Genomic DNA, 21,397 nt, shown 5'->3' with positions numbered 1-21,397 from the left:
ATACTTTGCATACCTTGAAACCTTATTTAGACTGCTATATGCCAGATGTGACTCGATCACAGCTAACAACCATTTGCATAACACACTTTTTAGTAGATTGGATGTCAAAATTTTCATTGTAAAATATTTGCTAAATATTTGCTAAATATTTTAATATGTCCACCAATGAGTGGAATGGAAGAGGACAAAGGGGCTCATATGATGATCTATGTATTACCTCAAACTGTCTCATTGTTTACTTATTCTTACTATTGATTAGAACAGGAATTGCATTCTCCATGACAGGTTCTTTTTTTCTAAAAAAAAGAAAAGAAATAAATCCTAATGTGTCATGGGTGAGATATTTATTACATTTTAAACTGACCAAGGAACTTACAGTTTACTACTCTATTTCTTGTCCTTTCTTCTTATCAAATAATGGAAGCCACATCTGTGACGCAAATCAGTAAGGCAGAATGAGAAAAAATCTATCGTATCTGCTCAAGTTGCCTGATTCATACTGGCTGCAGAATCCAGCTCTTGTTGCTCACTTTGATGCATGGAAGTACAGAACATTGATTGTATGCTTTGATGATGGACCAATGTGTTTCACAACTGGAAACTGGCTTGCTTGTCATGGCTTCCTCCAACTGGTTTCTGTTTACACTGTAAGCATATCCCTTGCCTACTTCCATGGTGGAGATGTTTTGAATGTAAATGGTTCTGTTGTGGCAAAATAAAGAGAACCTTCATATTTAACATGTCCTTTAGAAGAAAAAGAAACATTGTTTTCCATAGAGCAGCTTAACAATATTTCCAGATTTGTTAAAGTTCTTATATTTATGGATAGATAAGACTTATTTGCAGAACTGAATAAATGCCTGAGCCATACTAATAAAAATCTTGATGCTCTTTTCCTGAATTGTGAAACTAATTTAATCATTTCTAGATTACGGTGATTTGAGTCCTAACTAGCAATGTGTTGATGAAAGTCAGTGGTGTTCCGCTCTAAAATTATCCCTGCCAATGGAAAGATGGGGGAACAAATTTTGATTCCCCTTCCCATTTTCAGCCCCTTGCATCCCCATATATCTGCTCTAGAAGCATAGAACATCTAAGGTAGTGCAGAGGGCTGCAAAGAGGACAGATCTGTGAAAACTGCTTCTTCATCCCATTCCTCGGGCAAACAGAAAGAGTTCTGATGCACTGCACCGGCAGCCTGATCAGATACCTCAAGTCATGATCAGCAACTAATTTGTGAAGAATCGCTTTGAAAGGAGAGTGAAGATGCTGGAGGAGCACATCAGTCCTCCACCTCTTAGAGTTCCTTTTGCTTTCTCACCAGTTGCTGCAGATATTATGTTCCCCTCAATTCTCCATTCTTTAAGAGTGCAGTCCTAACAGACAGAGATGAACAAGAGCCAGGTGAACTAGGCCAGTTGAAGCTGTGCTGAATCCTAACCTCCTCCAGCCTAGGGATCTTGGAAATTATTTAGAACTACCCTGACTATGGGTCTGTCCAGATGGTTATATATTTGGATTGCTTTTACTGCAGTTTGGTTGGAATCAAATTACAGAATCTACAAATGTTTTGATTTAGAGCACCCATCACCCCTTTTTAGAGCTGTCCTACTCCTTTCTGGCACAGTACTAGGGCTTCTGGGTTTTTTTTGGCACAATTTAACACACTCTAAATTATCCTGTGTGGATGGTTAGCTCTCCTCCAAATGGAGTTGGTGCTATCTGAAGTTTTAGGTGGGTTGTAGCTTTATAATGCATGACAGGGAATCACTCTTCTATATTTTATACTTTTAGAACTGCAGAGCTGAAAGTGACCACATGGATCATTGAGTCCAGCCCCTGTCAAGGAGGCACAGTAGGGAATCAAACTCCCAACCTCTGGCTCTGTATCCAGACACCTAAACCACTGAGCTAGCTATTCAGCAGTTGTTGTTGTTTTCATTTTCCCAAACACTCTATATTTTAAAATATTTCCCCACAGATGCAGTAATGTTCTAGATAAGTGAGATACACTGGTGATATGATGTGAACCATGCTAGGTAGATGCATTGCTGTTTTGCTATTTCATTTACTTCATTTAATCCCAACCACCCCCAAAGAAAATTCACTGTGGCCTGTGGCCAAAGGAAATTTACTGTGGGAAGGGGGTTACGTTGGGCCCCCTATCTCCAAATTCATAGACAGGTTACAGCATCTCTCCCTCCACCCCCATTATTTTTCACTTAGTACCATGTTTCCCCGAAAATAAGACAGGGTTTTATATTAATTTTTGCTCCAAAGATGCATTAGGGCTTATTTTCAGGGGATTTTTTTTAATGTAACAACAATCTATATTTATTCAAATGCAGTCATGTCATCTTCTTCTGGTTGCTGCACAATGGTGGAGGGCAGAGTTTCACTTAACTGGGGCTTATTTTGGGGGTAGGGGTTATATATTACAAGCATCTTGAAAAATTATACTGTACTAGGGCCCATTTTCAGGTTAGGTCTTATTTTCAGGGAAACAGGGTAGTTGCTTGGCAGGAGGAAGAGATGTGTAGAAAGTAAGTAAAAGTAACAACTGGGAAAACCAGGTGGATTGGAGACAGGCTTACCTCAACCGTGCACACATACATACACCTGAAGAACAAATCACCTGTTTTTGGGTTGCTCACCCAGGCTTTTAGAGTGGAGCCACCTCCACTTCCTCACTACCACCTCACAGAAGGAAAGCAAGAGGAACTGACTGACTGACTCCATGAGAGCTTCATCCCGACAAGGCAGAGCAGCCCCAAACAGAACCCCAGGTTGGGGAGGAAGGTGGAAAAAGAGGGGGTTGCCTCCCTTCCATTTCTCCAACTTTTACCCCAATGTTTTCCCCTTGCACTATTACCGCTGGTCTCAACATTATGAGCTTGCCACACTACCACTATCCTCTGGTACTGTTGCTGCTGCCTTCTGACTCACAATTAAACCAGGTAAATCTTACACATGAGTAAATTGGCACTCCAAAGACTTGTCTGGGCCCTTCTCACAGGAGAATAAATATCTCCAGTGTGAACGGAAGGATCACTCAAGTATGAGATAAGACAGATCACACTGAAGGCAAGAATCCTTTTAAGCATGAACTAGACTGCTCCAAATTCCCTGTCTGGACAGGCCCTAAGTTTGTGCAGATATCCTGGTATCATGGGAGATCCGAGGCTGGTGTAATTTTGCTTCTCCCTCACCCCACCTCTTTCCCATGTCTTTTGGCTTTTCTGCCAGTACAACCTCCACAGTAGTTTTGCCAGTGTATTGCCCTGTTGGCTGAGTTCTGAGATCTGTCAACAGAGGCAGTTACACCAGCAGAAGGGAAATTTCTGTTGGCCAATGAGGCTAGTGCCTAATCCTAGTGCCCAGCTGGTGCATCTTTGAGTCAGGATGGCAACATTGTGAAAGCTTGATAGCACTTCTGTGATGTCCAGCTTTATTCTGAGATCCTACAATGGCTGTGGCCTAGCCTGAATCTTACTGACTATAAGTGAATAAATGTTCTTTTCAGTTATGATGGTTTTCATTAGTGGCCCCAATCAAGCCTATAATGGATTTTTTTTTACATTTTCCAATGCAGCAGTTCATAGAATGTTGTCAGTGGGAGGAGAAAGAACATCAGATTTTGAGGACCAAGTTTGACTTTCCCACTGACTCATCCTGCAACGGATCAGGTTGTTCAACCTACTAGTGCTACAGTTTCCCCTCATGGAAAATAAGAGACCTGAGATCATCATTTTTCAAACAAAGCTTTCGTATGTGCAGATAAAGATGTTTAGGCTCATAACATACTTTTCTATTCATTGAATAAGGTTAATGAAAGAGTAGGAGAGAGTACATTGGTTTTCATTTCCTTTTGTGAAACTACATATAAATCACACTTGTCAGTCTGGTTTACTTGCTTTTGGTGAGGATAAATATGTTCCTCCTGGCTTTTCTTTCCTCAAGTTAGAGATTCTGGGCTTTAAATTTTTTTAAGAGAATTTCCAAATAGCCCAATTCTGTTGTATATGTGGCAATTTTCTGGTGGCCACGGCAGCCATTCCAATCAATTATCCTACTCTTATGAGAGTATAAATGGCCACTCATTGCCCAGCATTCCAATTCAGCTGCATCTTGGATTGCTTTTTCTGGAGCACTGCTTTATTTTTACTGTCTTTATATTGTCAGCTTTGGTTAAAAGTTACAAGTATTTCCCATTTTCAGGTTTTGTTTTAGTACTTAACGTATTTTGGACAGCATGCCCATCATGACATATTTTGGACAGCATGCCCATCCATCATGGTTGGCTTTTCTCTCTTGTGGAATTACAAGCCCCTGTGTAAAATTCTGGTGGTATACTATTGCATTTTCATATACCACATGTTGTGACATTGCATCCTCATAAAGCGATTTTTTGTCTTCTTAAAGCAATGAATAGAGAGTTAAAAGGCATAAACTTTTTACCAGCCAAGGGAGGTGAATCTCTGAAACCCTCTGTAGCTACGATAATTACAATTCCTCAGCATAGCAGCTAGTCAGACTGGCTTAGCAAGGGCAGGTGGAGTTGGGAATTATGAAAATTTGGGAGGCAACCCATTTTGGAACTCCCACAGCTGTTGCAAACAGGATGAGCCATATGCCTGAGTTTCAATCTACTGTATACAATGTGATACTCTGTGAGCTTTTCAGGAGAAACATCTACTGAAGCACAGTTATGAACTCTTGTCTTCATAGGTATGTTTGCGGTACTGGATGATTTTCTAAGAAGTAAGAAAGTTCTGTTCTTCTGAAACTAAGCAAAAGCTGGAGTATAAAATGCAGTTAGGTCCAGTATAAAAATGCCAGTGTTAGATCAGTTGAACTTGCCAAGTTGTTGTTTTTTTAGCTAACATGGCAGTTTTATTAATAGCTAATGGTGCTGATATTCATTTCCTGTTGGTAATCTGGAGATTTTAGTGGTTAACAATAAACTGTATTTTTAAAAAGTAATTTTGATCTCATGGCAAATGGTTATGTTATTCTTTTTTGTAGCTATTTGCGCCAGTGGCCATTTCTGGATCACATGAAAATGTGTTATATGTACATATTACATATTTTATTGCAAATTTATTGAATATGATTTTCAGACTGTTGTATTCATGGAGCAGTAATTATGATGTTTAATCCTTTCATATATGGAAACTGATTCATCCCCCTTACTTAGCCATACCTAGGGAAACTGAAAGTGCAGACTGCTTATAATTCTGTTGTGCTATTATTGCAACTTCAGTGAATTTACTGTGAAAATTGTGGTGGTGGACAGTTAGCAAACTCATTAATTCAGTGAGCTTACTGTAATGCTCAGATATGTTCGTTGGAGACAGAACTCACCAGTGTATTTATTAGTTAGGATTATTATTCCATAATACATTACCTTGCACTTCAAGTGGCAAAGGTGCTTTTCATTCATGTTTGGTAGGTGTAATTAGTGAAAGGTGCTGAGTTTCCAACAGAGCTGGACAGATGCAGGCATAGGCTTTCTGCATGATGTCTCATGGACCACTGTCCTGCCTAGTCACCTGCTTTGCCAGCTGGTTCGGGCAGCATCTCTGCACTAAGACAAGTTATGTTTATCAGCTCTTGAAATTACTGCTAAGCAATTGTAATTAAGCTTTAGGAGTAAAAATGGATAAGGGATAAACCAAGGACAGGGATCCTTTTGTTCTTCAGATGGTTAGACTATAAAAGCCATTAGCCTTACTTAACATGAGCCAATGATAAGGGATTGTGAGATCTGTAGTTGAAATAATTTGGAAGACCAGAGGTTTGTTACCTGTAGCATAAATGGGTCATGTGCATGGATCAGGTATTACATTTAAACAACTTGAAAGACTGGTTCATATATTCAGCTTGTCCTACATATTCAGCAACTGCAGCTCTTCTTGGAATATATGGGCCAAGGTCCACAGGGAGTGGTTCATACAATGAGACAGCCGACAACATATTTGCTATTGCTATTCAAGTGCTGCACTGGCTACTTAGCTTGGTTCATGTTTCTGTTCCCCACAGTCAGTTACATGTCGGCTACATGTCAGTTGCTGGCCTGCAGTAGCAGCTAAATAAACAACCTTCTATGATGTTGTTGTTATGTGCCATCAAGTCACTTCCAACTTATGGTGACCTTGTGAATGAGCAATCTCCAAAATGTGCTGACCTCAACTGCCCTGCTCAGCTCCTGCAAATTCAAGCCTGTGGCTTCCTTTTAGGGAGTCAGCCCATCTCATATTTAGTCTTCATCTTTTCCTGCTGCCTTCCACTTTCCCCAGCATTATTGTCTTTTCCAGAGAATCCTGCCTTCTCATGATGTGCCCAAAGTAGGACAACCTCAGTTTCATCGTTTTGCCTCCAGAGATAGTTCAAGCTTGACTTAATCTAGGATCCACTTGTTCATCTTTCTGGCAGTCAAGGGTATGTGCAAAGCCCTCCTCCACAAATATTTTTTTTCTTGTCAGCTTTCTCTGCTGTTAAGCTTGCATGGTGAATGGAAATACCAGCGTGGATGAGCTTGGTCTCCGTCTCCAGTGTCATATCCTTCATGATCTTTTATACTGATCTTCTTTGATCTCTCTATCAGTTCTCAGTGTAGCTCTTTATTTATCACTGAAGTGTCACGTAGATTAATTTTAAAAAAGTAAGAAAGATTGGTACTTTCCAGCTGCCTTTCTTCTTCCAAATACTGTAGTTTCAGAAAGGAGCAATCTTTAATCACTAAGTGGGGTATGTCTGCCTATATACATGATGAAGGCATTCAGGCAGCTAGAAGCTGATGTATATTATCAGGTTATTTTTAAAAAACCAGTAACTTCATATGATCTGGAAATCATAAGAAAGAGAGTGAGACAGGAAGAATAAGATATTGGATTGCTGAGGTAACAGAATGGTTCACAGCTCTTCCACCTAGTGGTATTAATATGGAGAACAGAACTTTCAAATATTCCTCTCATGATAACCCCCAGTCCTAGCAACTAACTAACTAACTAACTAACTAACTAACTAACTAACTAACTAACTAACTAACTAACTAACTAACTAACTAACTAACTAAACAAACAAACAAACAAACAAATAAATAAATAAATAAATAAAACCAGTACACTTGGGAGAAAAAAAATTAATTTAATGTAGAAGCCCAATCAGAATCTCCCATGTATGCTTTGTGATACGCAAGGGATTATGGAAATTGTAAGTTTAAGTAGCTAAAGGGCCAAAGGTTTCCTAGACTTCTCCTATCCTAACATTTCTTTTTTCCTGCCGGGTCATCTAGGAGCATATTTGCAGCTATTCCCAGGCATTACAATACTTTTGATTTGTTTGGTTTTTTTTTTCAGTTCTTTTATTCAGTTCACATTTAATATGTGTGCCTCATGTTACTTTCAGTACAATATGAATTTGATTGTGAGATGTGCTGTACTTCATACCTGTGAAGTACAAGCCTCCAGCTAGAGCTGACATGTCGATACAGAGCTCAGAGTATCATTTTTTCTGTCTAATGTTTAACTTTAGTTGATTTCCGAGTTACTGGGTAAAGAGTGTGATTCCGCTGCATTTTGCAAACTGTACTTGTAGTGTGACGTACATTGACTGCCACACATCTGGGTCTCTAAACAATAAGTCAAAGTATTATTACTTCACTTTTCACAGAACTGGATTTTCAATGGCCGGGGAAAGATTGATCAAGTGGCTGAAATGAACATGAACACTATCCTTGAAGAGATTTTGATTAAAAGATCACAACAAAAGAAGAGGACATCTCCTTTAAACTACAAAGAGAGGCTTTTTGTGCTTACCAAATCCATGTTAACATATTATGAAGGTCGTCCAGAGGTAGGAAATTGGGTTTCAACTACTGTACGTATGTGTATGGTTTTCCCCTCCCCCGATCTTGAGATGATATGTGTGGTGGTGGGAGTTGGGGTGCTGTGGAGATTTACTCCTTATGAAATGGAAGTTTGAGAATATATATACCTGCAATTAGTACACAACAAGGAAATCTGGATCTTTATAGAACTTCATGTCTTAAGTAGGTTGAGCTAGATTGAGTTTATATGAAAGAATAATCAGTTGTGCTGTACTTGTACTCTGTTACACTTATAGTAATATGCAGTGATAAACCGTGCTGCAAATATCTTATACGTGCTGCAGGGTAAATAAAATCAATTTAATTTAAATCATGATTAAAAACACAATTTAAATATTTTTTAAAAACAATTTTTAAAATTTTAAATCATCCCCAAAAATCCTATTTCTAAAAAATTACATTGTGGTTTAAATCATGATTTAGATCCACCCATATGTGCTGTGAAACACAGTTACTTTATGATGAAAAATTGCATGGTATATTTCATTTCTGAGAAGAAAGAACATTAACATAATACAATTAAAATTAACAACATTAACATATTAACATATTTTTTAAAATTATTATTTTTTTCTTATTCTATAAATGTGTTTGGCCAACATCTATCTATTTTTCCAAGCTTGAATGTCACAGAAATGTGTTGGGCTTGCTAGTCAACAAATAACCCCTTATGTGATGAATATCTTTTACAGTTTTTTAGCTGATGTCTGTAAGTTCCTTGGAGCACAACCAATATGGGTCACTTTTCAATTTAAAGGGAGCTGCTGAACAACAGTTCTGACTGGTGCTCTTCAGGGCAATTCAGAAGCTCTGTCTGTATGCACAAGAACTCGTACAATGGCAGTGCTGGCATGGCGTCTGATATTAGCTGGGCAGAGCAAGAAAGAACTGGCCTGCTGTGGCTCTCAGAATCCATAGCTATAACTCAGTGGTTGAGCACACATTTTACAAACAAAAGACTCCCAAGTTCAAATGATGTGTTTAATTAAGACATTGATGAATAAATAAATTTACATTTTTCATATACTGCCTCTGAAACCAATTTCTCTGGGTGATTTTGATCTGCCATTGTTAGGAAGGACTCTATGGAACCATTGCTAGTCAAAAGGAGATGATACCAAGCTAGATTGACTGGTGGGCCTGGCTTGATTTGAGGCAGCTTCTCTGTTTCTATACTACAAAACTTATCACATTAGGATCCCTTGTTAGATCATTGTTTGTTGGGGGGGGGGGTGGCCAGTAAAAACAGTGAATGTTAGCTGTTAAAACTGGTACTTGAGAAGCTGGAGAGGCTGAAGCTGGTTCCAGTCCAATCTCCACCTCACAGCAGGACTGCTGGCAGAAGCCACCAGGTGAAGGGAGAGCATTGGATACAAGCCAGTGGCCGGAAAAGGTTTGCCTGCTCCAGAATCCTTAGGAGCAGTCACCCTGAAAAAAAGGCTCAGGATTTTTAGCGTGGGGATGGCAGTACAGGGACCAGAATATAACATCTTGATTGAATGTAGCATTATTATGGGAAAAATTAAAACTAAAGGTCATATTGCTGACATGGTTGGAAAGTTTCTTTTAAAATTATTTAGTTGTAATGTTCATGCACTGCGAAACTGCTGAGTATGTAACTGGGATTCATTTTGCATGACTGCACTAGAGGATTGTGCCAAAATGAAGTGGTGTGGGTCAATTGGTGACCAATTAACATCTTGCCAGCATTCCAGATGGCAACAAGGTTGAAATCCTAAGGTCAGGAAGAAGCAGTTATTTTTGGACTGCTGCTCGCAGAAGCATACAACCAATCAGCAAGACCACTACAAGTCTGGGAATTGCAGTCTCAACTGGAACAACAACAAGGGGGAGAGGCACATATCCAAAAACTGTGGTTTAAAGTGAAATGATTTATCTGGCTTATAGTATAAGCATTTTACTAAGCCGTTTCACCACAATATTGGTTGTTAATTTTTTAAAAAATGTTACCAGCACCTGTACTTTACATCTGTTTATGTGCCAGGGCAAGCAGTGCGTGGGAACAAGGTGTAAGAGGGAGCATAAATGGCAGAGATTGGTTGTGAAAGGTGGTTGATATTGGCAGAGGAGGAAGATATGTAAGTGTGGGAGGAGCAAGAGCAGAAGCAATACTGATGTTTCCCACAGTGTGAACAGGACAAACGTAGCACCCTGGGCTAAAAGAAATATGGACTTGTGAAACATGCAACAGGTATGATCTATGCCTATGCAGTACAGGGAATGTGCATCAACGTGGAACCATCTGCCTTTCTGTTCATGTTCTATGGCAGCTGTTCATTTTAATAAAGAAACGTGTGGATGCTAGTGGCCACTACAGATTGTTATACAGTGTGGGTCCTTAAAATTGGAGCTCAGAGAAGTTACCTTTTTGGACTATTAGCTCCCAGAATGAACTAACCAATATACTCAGTAGCCATATTGCCAAAAATTAAAGAAAGTGTAAAATTTCCAACCTCTGTTTAAAATTAGAAGTTTCTAAAAGGGACCCCCAAACTGTTTCAAGAGGGGGCTCAAGTCTGGTGGGTAGGTCCTAGTGAATTTCTTCGACTTAACTAGGTGTGATTTTTTAGGCCTAAGACTCTAATTAAATGAGTGCAAAGATAGATCTAAGAGCTCTTATTGCAGTCTCTCCTCTTAAGCACAACTACCTGAGAAGCAAAAGTGGTGGAACCCTAGTGGGTAGGTTAATGACAAACTCCTAATTTTATATTGCCCTTGCACCTGTTTGAAAAGTTTGTAGCAGTTTTGTGCTGGATCGGCTCAGAAATTCTGCATTTGTAAATGTTGCAGACTGATAACTGGCAGGTGCTGTTTACTTTTATTTTTTATTTTTACCATTTACAGGAATTCCTTGGTATGTCTCATGTTATTAAGGGAATAAGTACAAGAGACTTGTGAATTGTAACACCATGCAAATAGCCAGAATCCAGTAGTATAGAGGGGGGTTGACAATGTTTTGCATAGTTTTGTTACTCAGAAAACCATATACTACGTTTTAGTACACATCTGTCATGGCAACACAGAAACTATGGATTTGTAACCCCAAACAAGAGCCGCTCAGAGTGGTACCGACTTACCAGATGGGCGGGATATAAATCAAATAAATCAAATAAATAAATAAATAAATAAATAAACAAGCAAATTGGCACTGAAGAAACACATTGCGTTTGGAGGAGATACCAATTTGAGGGCTTGTATTTTTTTCCTCTTTTTTCTGCAAGGGATCATCTATGATAGCAATCTTAATCTCTTAAAAGTTCATTGTATTTTGGTTTTATTTGATTATTTTAGTGCTCTTTTGGTGCATCATTCGTATACTTCTTAACTGTTGGCGATGAAGCTAGAGGGGAGATGGCTGGAGCACAAGTGGAGGAAATCCCGCTGGGAGTCCGATCGAACATGACTTAGAGCCCATTATCGGGCCTATTTCGTGGCAGTATGGCTGGTGAAATGGCAATATTTCTCCAGCTGTATTGCTTCCTCAGAATGTCATCCAGCAGAGCTATTTCTGGTGGTCCGGGATCTTTCTCAACCAGGAAATCCAGTGGAGGTCCCGGACTGCTCATCAGCTTGCTGTGATGAGTTTGCCATTGATTACGAGGGAGAATCGAGCTGCGCGGCTGGTGAATGGTGGGGCCGCTAAGGGACACATCAAGCTGATTCTGTTTAAATTACATTGGCTACCAGTTGCTGCCCGGGCCCAGTTCAAAGTGCTTGTTTTGACATATAAAGTCCTAAATGGCTTGGGCCCTGGCTACCTGAAGGACCGCCTCCTTCCATATGAACCTACCCGGCAGTTAAGATCTAGCCAGAGGGCCCTTTTGAAAGAGCCATCCCTCAAGGAGGTAAGAGGGATGGCTTGTAAACAAAGGGCCTTTTCGGCAGCTGCCCCCAGACTATGGAATGCCCTCCCCACTGAGATTTGTCTGGCGCCGACGCTGATATTTCGGTGCCAGGTCAAAACCTTCCTGTTCGAGAAGGCTTTTAATTGAAATAATATCAACTGTGGGTCCTGATGGCAATTTTTAGAGTATAAATTTTAATTGTATTTTAATTGTTTTGTCTTTTTTATTCTGTTTTAGTTGTTGTAAGCTGCCCAGAGACCTTTGGGTAGTGGGGGTGGCATATAAGCTAAATAAATATAAAATCATTCTAGGGAGAACTGAAGTGTGCTGTTGCCTTGATCTTATTTTGCTTGCTGATTTGGGGGAGGAGCTTCGCCTCACTACTTTGAGGCAGAACTGAAACCCACCCTCCTGATACCCTGTGCATTGTGTGCCTAATGTTAGTGTTTTGTTCTTGTGAGCCAATAGAAAGAATATCGGGCCCAACTTTCGAGCTATTTGTCTTCACCCCATGTTTTATACCATCTTTACCTGATGAAAGATTCTGGAGAAGAAGAAAAAATCTTCATTGTATTTCCAGATTTTTAGTGAACCAGAAAAGTTGTGGCGTGAACTGTGTTATTGTGACATGCCAATTTTAAAACAAATAGGACATTTTAAGATTCATATACTTAAATATTTACCTGAACATACAGAATGTATTACTTAACAGACAACAGATGTTGTTGATTTTAAAAAACAACAGGCAGTTAAAGGGGTATTTTTTCCCATGGTTTTGCTATTTGTTAAAATATTTGTATTCTTTTTTTTCCTATTCAAATATATTCAACCTGGAGGTCAAAGAGATCTCTGTTTAGATTCCTATTGAGCATCAAGCAGTTTTGTTCAGCTTCTACAGAAATCGATTTAGATCAAGATCTTTACATTGTATCGATTTAGATCAAGATCTTTACATTGTATCAGGCTTAAAAAAAAAACAGTTGAGTCAACTGATGAGTATTTTACCACAAGAAATCTTTTGTATTGTTTTGCAATCGGTGCCTTGTGTATTTGTGTTATCTTTCTCACAATCTGCTCTTATCTCCTTCTGCTCAATGTGTTATGCTTGGCCAATGAAAGAACTGTGATTATTCGAAGGTAATTGACTCACTGGACAGAACTGAAGAGAAGGAGTAGAGCAGTTTAGAATGTTTCAAACAATTTATTGTAAGGCTGTGAAATTATTCCTTGTAGATGGTGTGAGCATGATTATGGTTACTCAGTAATGAGGAAGAACACTGTGCACATTCCTCAGAATAACCCCAGTTGTTCCAAGTTCTTAGAGTTTTATCTCTAAGAGCAAATGCTGATGCAGAGCTAGGAAGCTGTGGTTCAGAGAAAAGACTGGCTACTTTGCAATGGAGGAGGAGAATCAAGCTGCAAAGCCTGTCACTGTCTTTTGAGGTAGAAAAAAAGGAAGAAAGTAATTGTCATGGTTGTTATGGTTTTTTTGGGCTCTTTGGCCATGTTCTGAAGGTTGTTCTTCCTGATGTTTCGCCAGTCTCTGTGGCCGGCATCTTCAGAGGACTGGAGTGGGAACTCTGTCCATGCTCTGTTGCTGTTTTTTGGATAATTGAGTATTTATAGCCGTGGGAACAGCTTTTGTCCTTTTCAGGAGATAGGGTGATGATGGTTATCAGCATGTTTTTGTTGTGGATGTATTGTGATAAGGGTGAGAGATTATCTGTCATTGTGATTGATGGGTGTCTTTAGCTGGTCTCTTTTGTGCAATGATCCCTGGTCCTTGTGGCTGGGTAGAGTCCATTGACCTTTTGCATGCTGTATTTTTCAGTGCTGGGAGCCAGGCTTTGTTAAGTTTTAGACTTTCTTCTTTCTTGTTGAAGCTCTGCTGGTGTTTATGGATTTCAATGGCTTCCCTGTGCAGTCTCACATAATGATTGCTGGTGTTGTCCAGTACTTTAGTATTCTGAAATAGAATTTCATGTCCAGCTTGTTTTAGGGCATGTTCAGCCACTGCCGACTTTTCCAGTTGGTTTAGTCTGCAGTGTCTCTCATGTTCTTTGATTCTGGTGTGAATGCTGCATTTTGTGGTTCCAATATATACCTGTCCACAACTGCACTGCAGACTAAAACAACCAGAAAAATCAGCAATTTTTCTTGTGAGGTGATACTTAAGTGGATTTATGGCAGGGCTGAAGTACGGTAATTCTACCAGCATACAAATATCATATGGATCTATTTCCAAAAATGCATACTGGGCAAATAGTAGCAACAATTTAAATTAAGAGAACAGCACATCTGCTTGCAATTTTCTATCCTTGTCAATTTGTTTGACCTATTTGAGATACCTATGAAGCTGCTTTAGTAAAACTTGGCCCAGTAGTTTGGTTTTGTACTTGCTATTGTGAAAGGCTGAATTAATAAGTCAAGCTGAATTTTTTGTTCTACCCATGATAAAAATACATTGTATCTGTGGCAATACAATTATAAGTTAAGGTACACTTGTAAATTAAGTCTGATTTATAATCTCCTTTGAATCTTCCTTGCTAGAATAAAGAATGTGATACATACCTCGGCAGCCCTTCAATACAGTTTCAATAATACAGTTAACACTTAGGGGCCTGAGCTGAGGAAGGGGCAGAAACCTTACTTTCAAACCAGGGGAGGCTGGAGATGTACAATTTCTGAAATTCTCCATTTTTTTCCTGGGGAAAAAGTTTTTTCCCTGTGTTTTTTTTCCAGAAAAAAGTTGAAATTTTCAGAAATTTTATATCTCAAAGGGAGGCAGAGACAAGGAATGAGAGACAAGAGCTGTTGGGAGCACATGTGAGGAACGGCCACTTCTACCTCTTGATAGGTGCTACCTGTCATTCCATCTCCCCCAGCCACAGTAGTCATCAGTTGTCACTGGCTACTGCAGCATGATAGGTCAGTCACTCCTTATTTACTTGGATGAACTGAACTGAACAGGGCTTACTCGAAAAAGTGCATGTCCGTTTATATTTGTGGATGCTAGATCAAATCAAGTCTGAACTCTCCCTAGAAGCAGAAATAGTTCAACATAGGCTGTCATGCTTTGGGCACATCATGAAAAGATAAGATTCACAAAAAACAAATCAAAACCCAGTAATACTGTGGAAAGTTGAAGGTGTCAGGAAAAGAAGATGATTGAACAGGAGATGGATTAACTCAATAAAGAAAGCCACAGCCTTGAGTCTGAAAGAGCTGATCAAGGGTGTTAGTGATAGGATCTTCAGAAGCTCACACATGTATAGGTTTGCCGTAAGTTGGAAGTGACCTGATAGCGCATAACAAGTTTCTGTATTGTATGTGAACCAGTCCACTTTTGCACATAACAACAGCAACATGTGAACTAAAATCTATGCCTGTATAAATCTGACTCAGACACCAACCTTGGAAAAGCTGCTCAACTTTAGTTATATGTCTTTAGCATGTGGGGTAGTAGTACTGAGTTATTCCTAGGGGACCAGTTGTTTACCTTTTTTGGCCCAAGGATCATGATAGTCCTAGAGAAGGGCATTAAGGCCACATTCCAGCAGAGGGTGAGGCAACTGTACAAACTTCACACTCACAAACTGTTTCTATACAACACACTTATACACATATGTCCAAACATCTGTGAAAAGGATGATTGGTTGCCTGGGGGATTTTGTAAGGATTCTAAGATAATGTATTGACATGCTCTAAATCACTATAAAAATTATAACTCAGTAAGTTTCTTCTTTGATTCAGTGGTTGTTTTGTAAATGACACTGGTATTATGACAGTACAGATTATAAATTTACCTTTCTTTGGTCTATATCAGCTCCAAAACTAATTGAAAGTATTTGAAGTGCAGGCATTTGGAGAGGAGGCATTTGTACACAATTGTACAGGGTGGCAAGATAACCAGCCCAGCAGTATTATAATAAAGGGAGAAAGTCTATTTCTTCGTTTAACCCATGAGGTACTAGGGTATTCAATTTCAGGATCCAGTCAATTTCCCTTTTAAGTAAAGACCTTTCACAGTTCCCAGGAACTTTGTCCACGGCCCAGAACACCAGATCTTTTATTGTATGGTTCATTTCTGTAAAATGGCCAACTAGAGGACTGCCTAGCTGTTTATTTCTTAAGTTACTAAGATGTTCACCTATTCATACTTGAAGAAGTCTAGAGGTTTTTCCTATGTACAGTTTATTATTACATGGACACCTTATACCATAGATTATCTCGCCACCCTGTACAGCTGTGTACAAATGCCTCCTCTCCTAATGCCTGCAATTTCAAACACTTTCAATTAGTTTTGGAGCTGATACAGACCAAAGAAAGGTACAGAGAATATAAAGAAGCTTGGTAAGTGTTTGATATTTTATCATGCCTAATGTGGTTAGTATGAATGCATGTATTTACATAAAGCTGAGAGTCCCAAACCAGGTGTGTATATATTTATACACACTATATATTATGACAGTACATACATTTTCTTGGAAACAAATTTTATTCCATAAGTAGGGCCTACTTCCAGATAACTGTGTTTAGGGAGCAGTGTTTTGCAGGGTATAGGCAAGGCATCTGCAGAAACAGTGAGGGGGAGTTTATGTGTCTGCTAATTGTAACTATCGGTCAGTAGGATGATTCTCTTTAGGTTTTTATATGTTTGGCAACTACACTTCCCATATGGAGGACAAGGAGGCCTGTGGGTAGTCGACAGCTTGACTGCAAATGGGTCAGTGGGACACTAGATTCTTGTACCTTTAAAATTTAGCAAATCTCAGAATCCAGGTTGGGGGAAAGCACCCCTTGTTTCTTTCCCTTTGAAACCCATATCTCAGGCCTCAGATAAAGTTTAGGTAAATAGGGGAATAATGAGAGTCTATCAAGATATACTAAGGTTTCTACACTTTCGTTCAATCATTATTTCAAATGGAGCAAGAAATTAGAAGAAAACTAAGACTTAGCAGCTATGAAAAAGCCAGGAAACATCCTGATGTGTAAGGCTGTGTTGCCAGAAACCAAGGCCCATCTGTACTACAGTATTCCCAATTACAATATAAGGATGTGAAAGCTGTAACTTGAAGAAGACTGACAGGAAGAAATAGACTTATTTGAAATGTGGTGTTTGAGGATGGCTTTATGGGAACCCTTCACTATCAGAAAAATAAGTTAGTTCTAGCTCAAATCGTGTCTCATTTCTCATACAGTAGATGTTAAAATGGCTAGACAGAGGCTATTGTATCTCGAGCTTATGAGAAGCTTAAAAAGACAATAGTGCTGGGAAAAGTTGAAGGCCACAGGAAAAACGAAAGATTAAATCTGAGGTAGATTGACTGAATAAAAGCGGTGATGGCTTTGAGTTTGCAAAACCTGAGCAGTGTTATTAATAACAGGATATTTTAGATATCACTAATTAATAATTAATTATATGCCACCAAATTAATTCCAATTCATTGCGACCTTTTCTTGTGACCTTGCTATAGTGCAACTAATTCATTAAATCAACTTGTCTGTGAGAACATTATGGGTGGCATGACATGAGCAACAGACACGTATGCATTCTGTTTTTTCCCCCCACAAAACACATGAGGGCTTCTTTGGAGTTAATCTAGGCTGACTCTGGAGAGATCAACTGTCTCTTAAAAGGTAACTGGTGTGCCACCACTTAGAGTGCTTCAGAAAGCACCCAGTACATCCTCTGGATATTTATTGGGTGTTTTCTGGATGCATTTGTGGCTCAGCTTGGGCAACAGCAAAATTTCAGTTTCAGGAAACCAAGTTAGTGCCCACTGGAATGCTGAATGTCCGGCACAACACACCTCATATCCCTGGCAGTATGTAGAGGTTCTTCAACAGATACGTCAACACAGAAGAGTCTGGCTAAGGATGAGAAACGTGAAATATTAGTGGCATTCCAAGAATACAAGCACACCTTAAAGCAAATGCATATTCCCCTCACTTTGGATATTATGTCTGCTATGGCCAGATTTACCAGTTATGAAACAAAGGCAAGCTAATTAGCCAAATGTGGTTTGAGGCATACTCATGTTAGCATAAACTGTCTTTCCCTTTTAAGGGAGCTTTCTTCTTACTACTTGTGTCAGTGTTTGTGTGGGTATAAAAGAATGAGCTCATTGCCAAATAGATGCCATTATAGTCTTTTGAAAAACAAGAATATACAAAATAGAAATGAAATAGACTAGACACCTGCTAGCTATCAAACGTCACTGTGTAAAATAATGCTCAAATGCAGTGTGGTTCTGGTATCTATTAACGTTAAGAATTGTAGATACTTTTCGGTGCATATTTATAGCTTTATCTAGATTTCTACATCCTGACATTCTTCCTGACTTTGGGCAATGAAGGATGAACACGCAGTATACTCTGTTTGCTTCTGGGGACCAAGCTACATGCTACATTAAATAAATAGTATAGATGGTGCAGCTGGGTCTCTTCTCTTGCCAAGGATCACACAGGGAATGGAATCCAGATCAAGACCTCCCATAGGGAATGTGTAAGCCTTTGCTCTAACCGTTGTTCTCATAGAAAATTACCTCCTGGGGTGGGATAATGTATTTAGGGAAAATGAACTGGAAGACTTGTATCTCTCTTACCAGTGCAAAGTAATTGCAATCCATGCTTGTCTGTTATGCATTTACTTGAGACTAGGCACATGTCCTAATGGGGGTAGTCGGAGTGGTGTGGTTTGCTGAAAAGGTTCTTATCTTCAGTGTGATCTATTTTATCTGAGCAATCCTTCATTTTACACTGATTGACTTTTTTTCTCCCATGAGGATTGTCTAGACAGGTCTTTGGATCATTTCACATCCTATTATAAATCAGTAACTACTTAAAAATTAGGAAACAAGAATAGAACTAGTCCATTTTTAATGGAAGGGTGTAAACAGTTAGGTTTTCTTAGATAAATATTGAGAGAAGTACTTTTTATCTCACTCATAAATGATCTGAAGAGAGTGGTAGTAGATTGTGATGAATGAAGCTCATTTACAAAAATAAATTGGTCAGAATACCAGAATACTTTGGCATGGGGGTCACATATGCTGAAACATATGCTGAAATAAAATGGGTGACACCATAATATGTGGTGTGATGTATTTGGAATGGTGTATACAGTTCACTGCCCCTCAGAAAAAGGAGATGGCAGACCTGGAAACGATATTGCACAGCTGGTTGCAGAAAGGGACAAATAAAATGTTTAAAGAGCTTCACTCCCCTACGAAGACAGGTTATACTCCATATGAGTATTTTTATATTAGAACAATGGTGATTAGATGGACATGACCTATGTATATAAAATTAGGAATAATATGGAGAAAGTGAAAAGGGAGGAAGTTACCTCCACCCCATCCTGTAGTAAACAGAGCTGTTGTCATCTAGTGAAACTGAATGGTGGAGATTAAAGACAGAGAAAAGGAATTATTTCTTCACTTTGTTTACATTTCATTGTGTAATGATGGCCACCGATTTGAACTTCTTTAAAACCATGGTTGGAAATATTCATGGAAGATAAGCCAAATCAGTGGTTGGATCATGATGGCCATATATTGTCTTTAGTACCAGATACGATGTGCCTCAGTCTACCAATTGCTGCAGAAAATGAGTGAGAGGGTGCAATGGCATTCAAGTCCTGCTTATAGATGTCCTGAAGTGATATGTATTATTTTTGCTGGATGGAGCAAAATGTTTGATTAGAAGGGTTTTCTAAATCATGTGCAATATTCTCACAAGTGATTTTTTAATTGACTGTTGCAGTTTACCTTTTGCATATATCAAATGGAAGAGGAGAGCAACCTTTGTGCAGAGTGGTAGTTGTGCCATAATTTTTTTTTAAATAGATGTGCGTGCATTTTTCACACAAGAGTTGTGGAAGAGAGTATGTTATGATAGCAGAAGTTAAAGAGATTGTTTAAAAGGGAGGACTTGCTAGAGATGGATAGCTCTGCAGCTTTTTTCCTAACCTGTTTCCCCGAAAATAAAACAGGGCCTTATATTAATTTTTGCTCCAAAAATGCTTTAGGGCTTATTTTCAGGGGATGTTTTATTTTTTTCATGTACAACAATCTACAGTTATTCAAATACAGCCATGTCCTCTTCTTCTGGTTGGTGCACAATGGTGGAGGGCAGGGTTTCACTTAACTAGGGCTTATTTTTTGGGGTAGGGCTTATATTACGAGCATCCTGAAAAATCATACTAGGGCTTATTTTCAGGTTAGGTCTTATTTTCAGGGAAACAGGGTAGTTTTTAAAACTGTCCTTATCTACCCAGAAATTTGTTAATGGGTAAACACACAGCCCCCAAAGGATTAAAAAAGGTAACTGAAATTTCATAAAATGATCCATGAAAGACTGATGTCTAAAATATTGTGCTTTGAATGTTCATGTACAACAGAAGTGTTGATTTGAGGAAAGGCATGAGATATATACAGCGGTGCCCCGCATAGCGACGATAATCTGTTCCGAAAAAATTGTCGCTATACGGATTCGTTGCTATGCGGGGCAAAAAACCCCATAGGAACGCATTAAAACACGTTTAATGTGTTCCTATGGGGGAAAAACTCACCTTTAAGCGAAAATCCTCCAACCCGCCGCCATTTTCGGTGCCTCTAAAGCGAGGTAACACAGCGGGCGGCCACTTTGGAACCGCCGATCAGCTGTGAGTCTCCCTGCCCAGGCTGGAGTTGCGAGGGGTGAGAGAGAGAGAGAGCGCCAAAGTCGGCGGGGAAGCCAGCTTCGCAAACCCCACGCTCTCTCTCTCTCTCTACCCTTGCAGGTCCAGCCTGGGCAAGGAGACTGAGGCACCGTGCCACCACAACCAGGGTGACTGAGTCTCCCTGCCCAAGCTGGAGTTGTGAGGGGGGGCGAGAGAGAGAGTGCACGTGCTGAAGTCGGCGGGGGTTTGCGAAGCTGGCTTCCTCGCGATCTTTGCAAACACCCTCCCGAAGCACAGCTGATGGGCGGGTGTTTGCAAAGATCACGGGGAAGCCAGCTTCACAAACTCCGCTCTCTCTCTCTCTCTCTCTCTCTCACCTTGCAGGTCCAAAGCTCTCTTTCGGGGGGGGCTTTGGGATGATCGTGGGGAAGCGCTTCCCCACGATCATCGCAAAGCGATTTCCCCCATTTAAAACATCGCAATGCAATCGCTTTTGCAATCGCAAAAACTCAATCACTATGCGGATTCATCGTTAAATGGGGTGCTCGTTAAACGAGGCACCACTGTACAGTGAGTGTTAAACATGCACATATGGTTGCATGAAGAATGTGCAGAAAAACCTTATGTAGCTTCCTGTTCTTTGTTGGTCTGCCTGAGATGGATGTTTAAAAGGGCATCAGGCCACTAACATATGTTATTGTCCTGTTTCTGCTGCCTCATCAGATTGGTTCTGTACTAAGGAGTAGCTCTGCAAATGTTCTTTTCTTAAGACTATCTTTGCCTTTCTGACTTGGACTTTGGCAAATCACTGTATGAAGTAAAGTGGTAGCACAGAAAAATTACTGTATGTGGCTCATTGTAAATTGGTCATCGGTATAGAGCAGGGGTCTCCAAAGTACGGCCCCTGGGCCTCATCCGGTCCATTTTTATCCAGTTCATGCATGCGAGCGGGGGGGCAGGAGTGAGGGTGCACAC

The 21,397-nt window shown here is 39.7% G+C and overlaps 1 protein-coding gene across 5 annotated transcripts in view; it reads left to right on the top strand.

Annotated features, from left to right (window-relative positions):
• Nucleotides 1-21,397, top strand: part of TEC (tec protein tyrosine kinase) — a 67,656-nt gene that overhangs the window by 23,681 nt on the left and 22,578 nt on the right. For 2 of the 5 annotated variants that reach the window (XM_073001288.2, XM_073001287.2), the window contains exons 2-3: nucleotides 6,318-6,441; nucleotides 7,675-7,857. The exons of 1 other annotated variant lie outside the window; for it this stretch is intronic. In XM_073001288.2, the coding sequence (XP_072857389.2) occupies nucleotides 7,720-7,857 (138 nt within the window). In that variant the 5' untranslated portion in view covers nucleotides 6,318-6,441; nucleotides 7,675-7,719. The remainder of the gene's footprint in view (nucleotides 1-6,317; nucleotides 6,442-7,674; nucleotides 7,858-21,397) is intronic. 2 more of the 5 variants (XM_020789651.3, XM_020789650.3) reach the window with 1 other exon arrangement.

Source organism: Pogona vitticeps, chromosome 5, assembly GCF_051106095.1.
Source record: "Pogona vitticeps strain Pit_001003342236 chromosome 5, PviZW2.1, whole genome shotgun sequence".
Classification (NCBI taxonomy): domain Eukaryota; kingdom Metazoa; phylum Chordata; class Lepidosauria; order Squamata; family Agamidae; genus Pogona; species Pogona vitticeps.
Note: the sequence above shows the minus strand (reverse complement) of the source record. Positions and strands in the feature narration are given on the sequence as shown.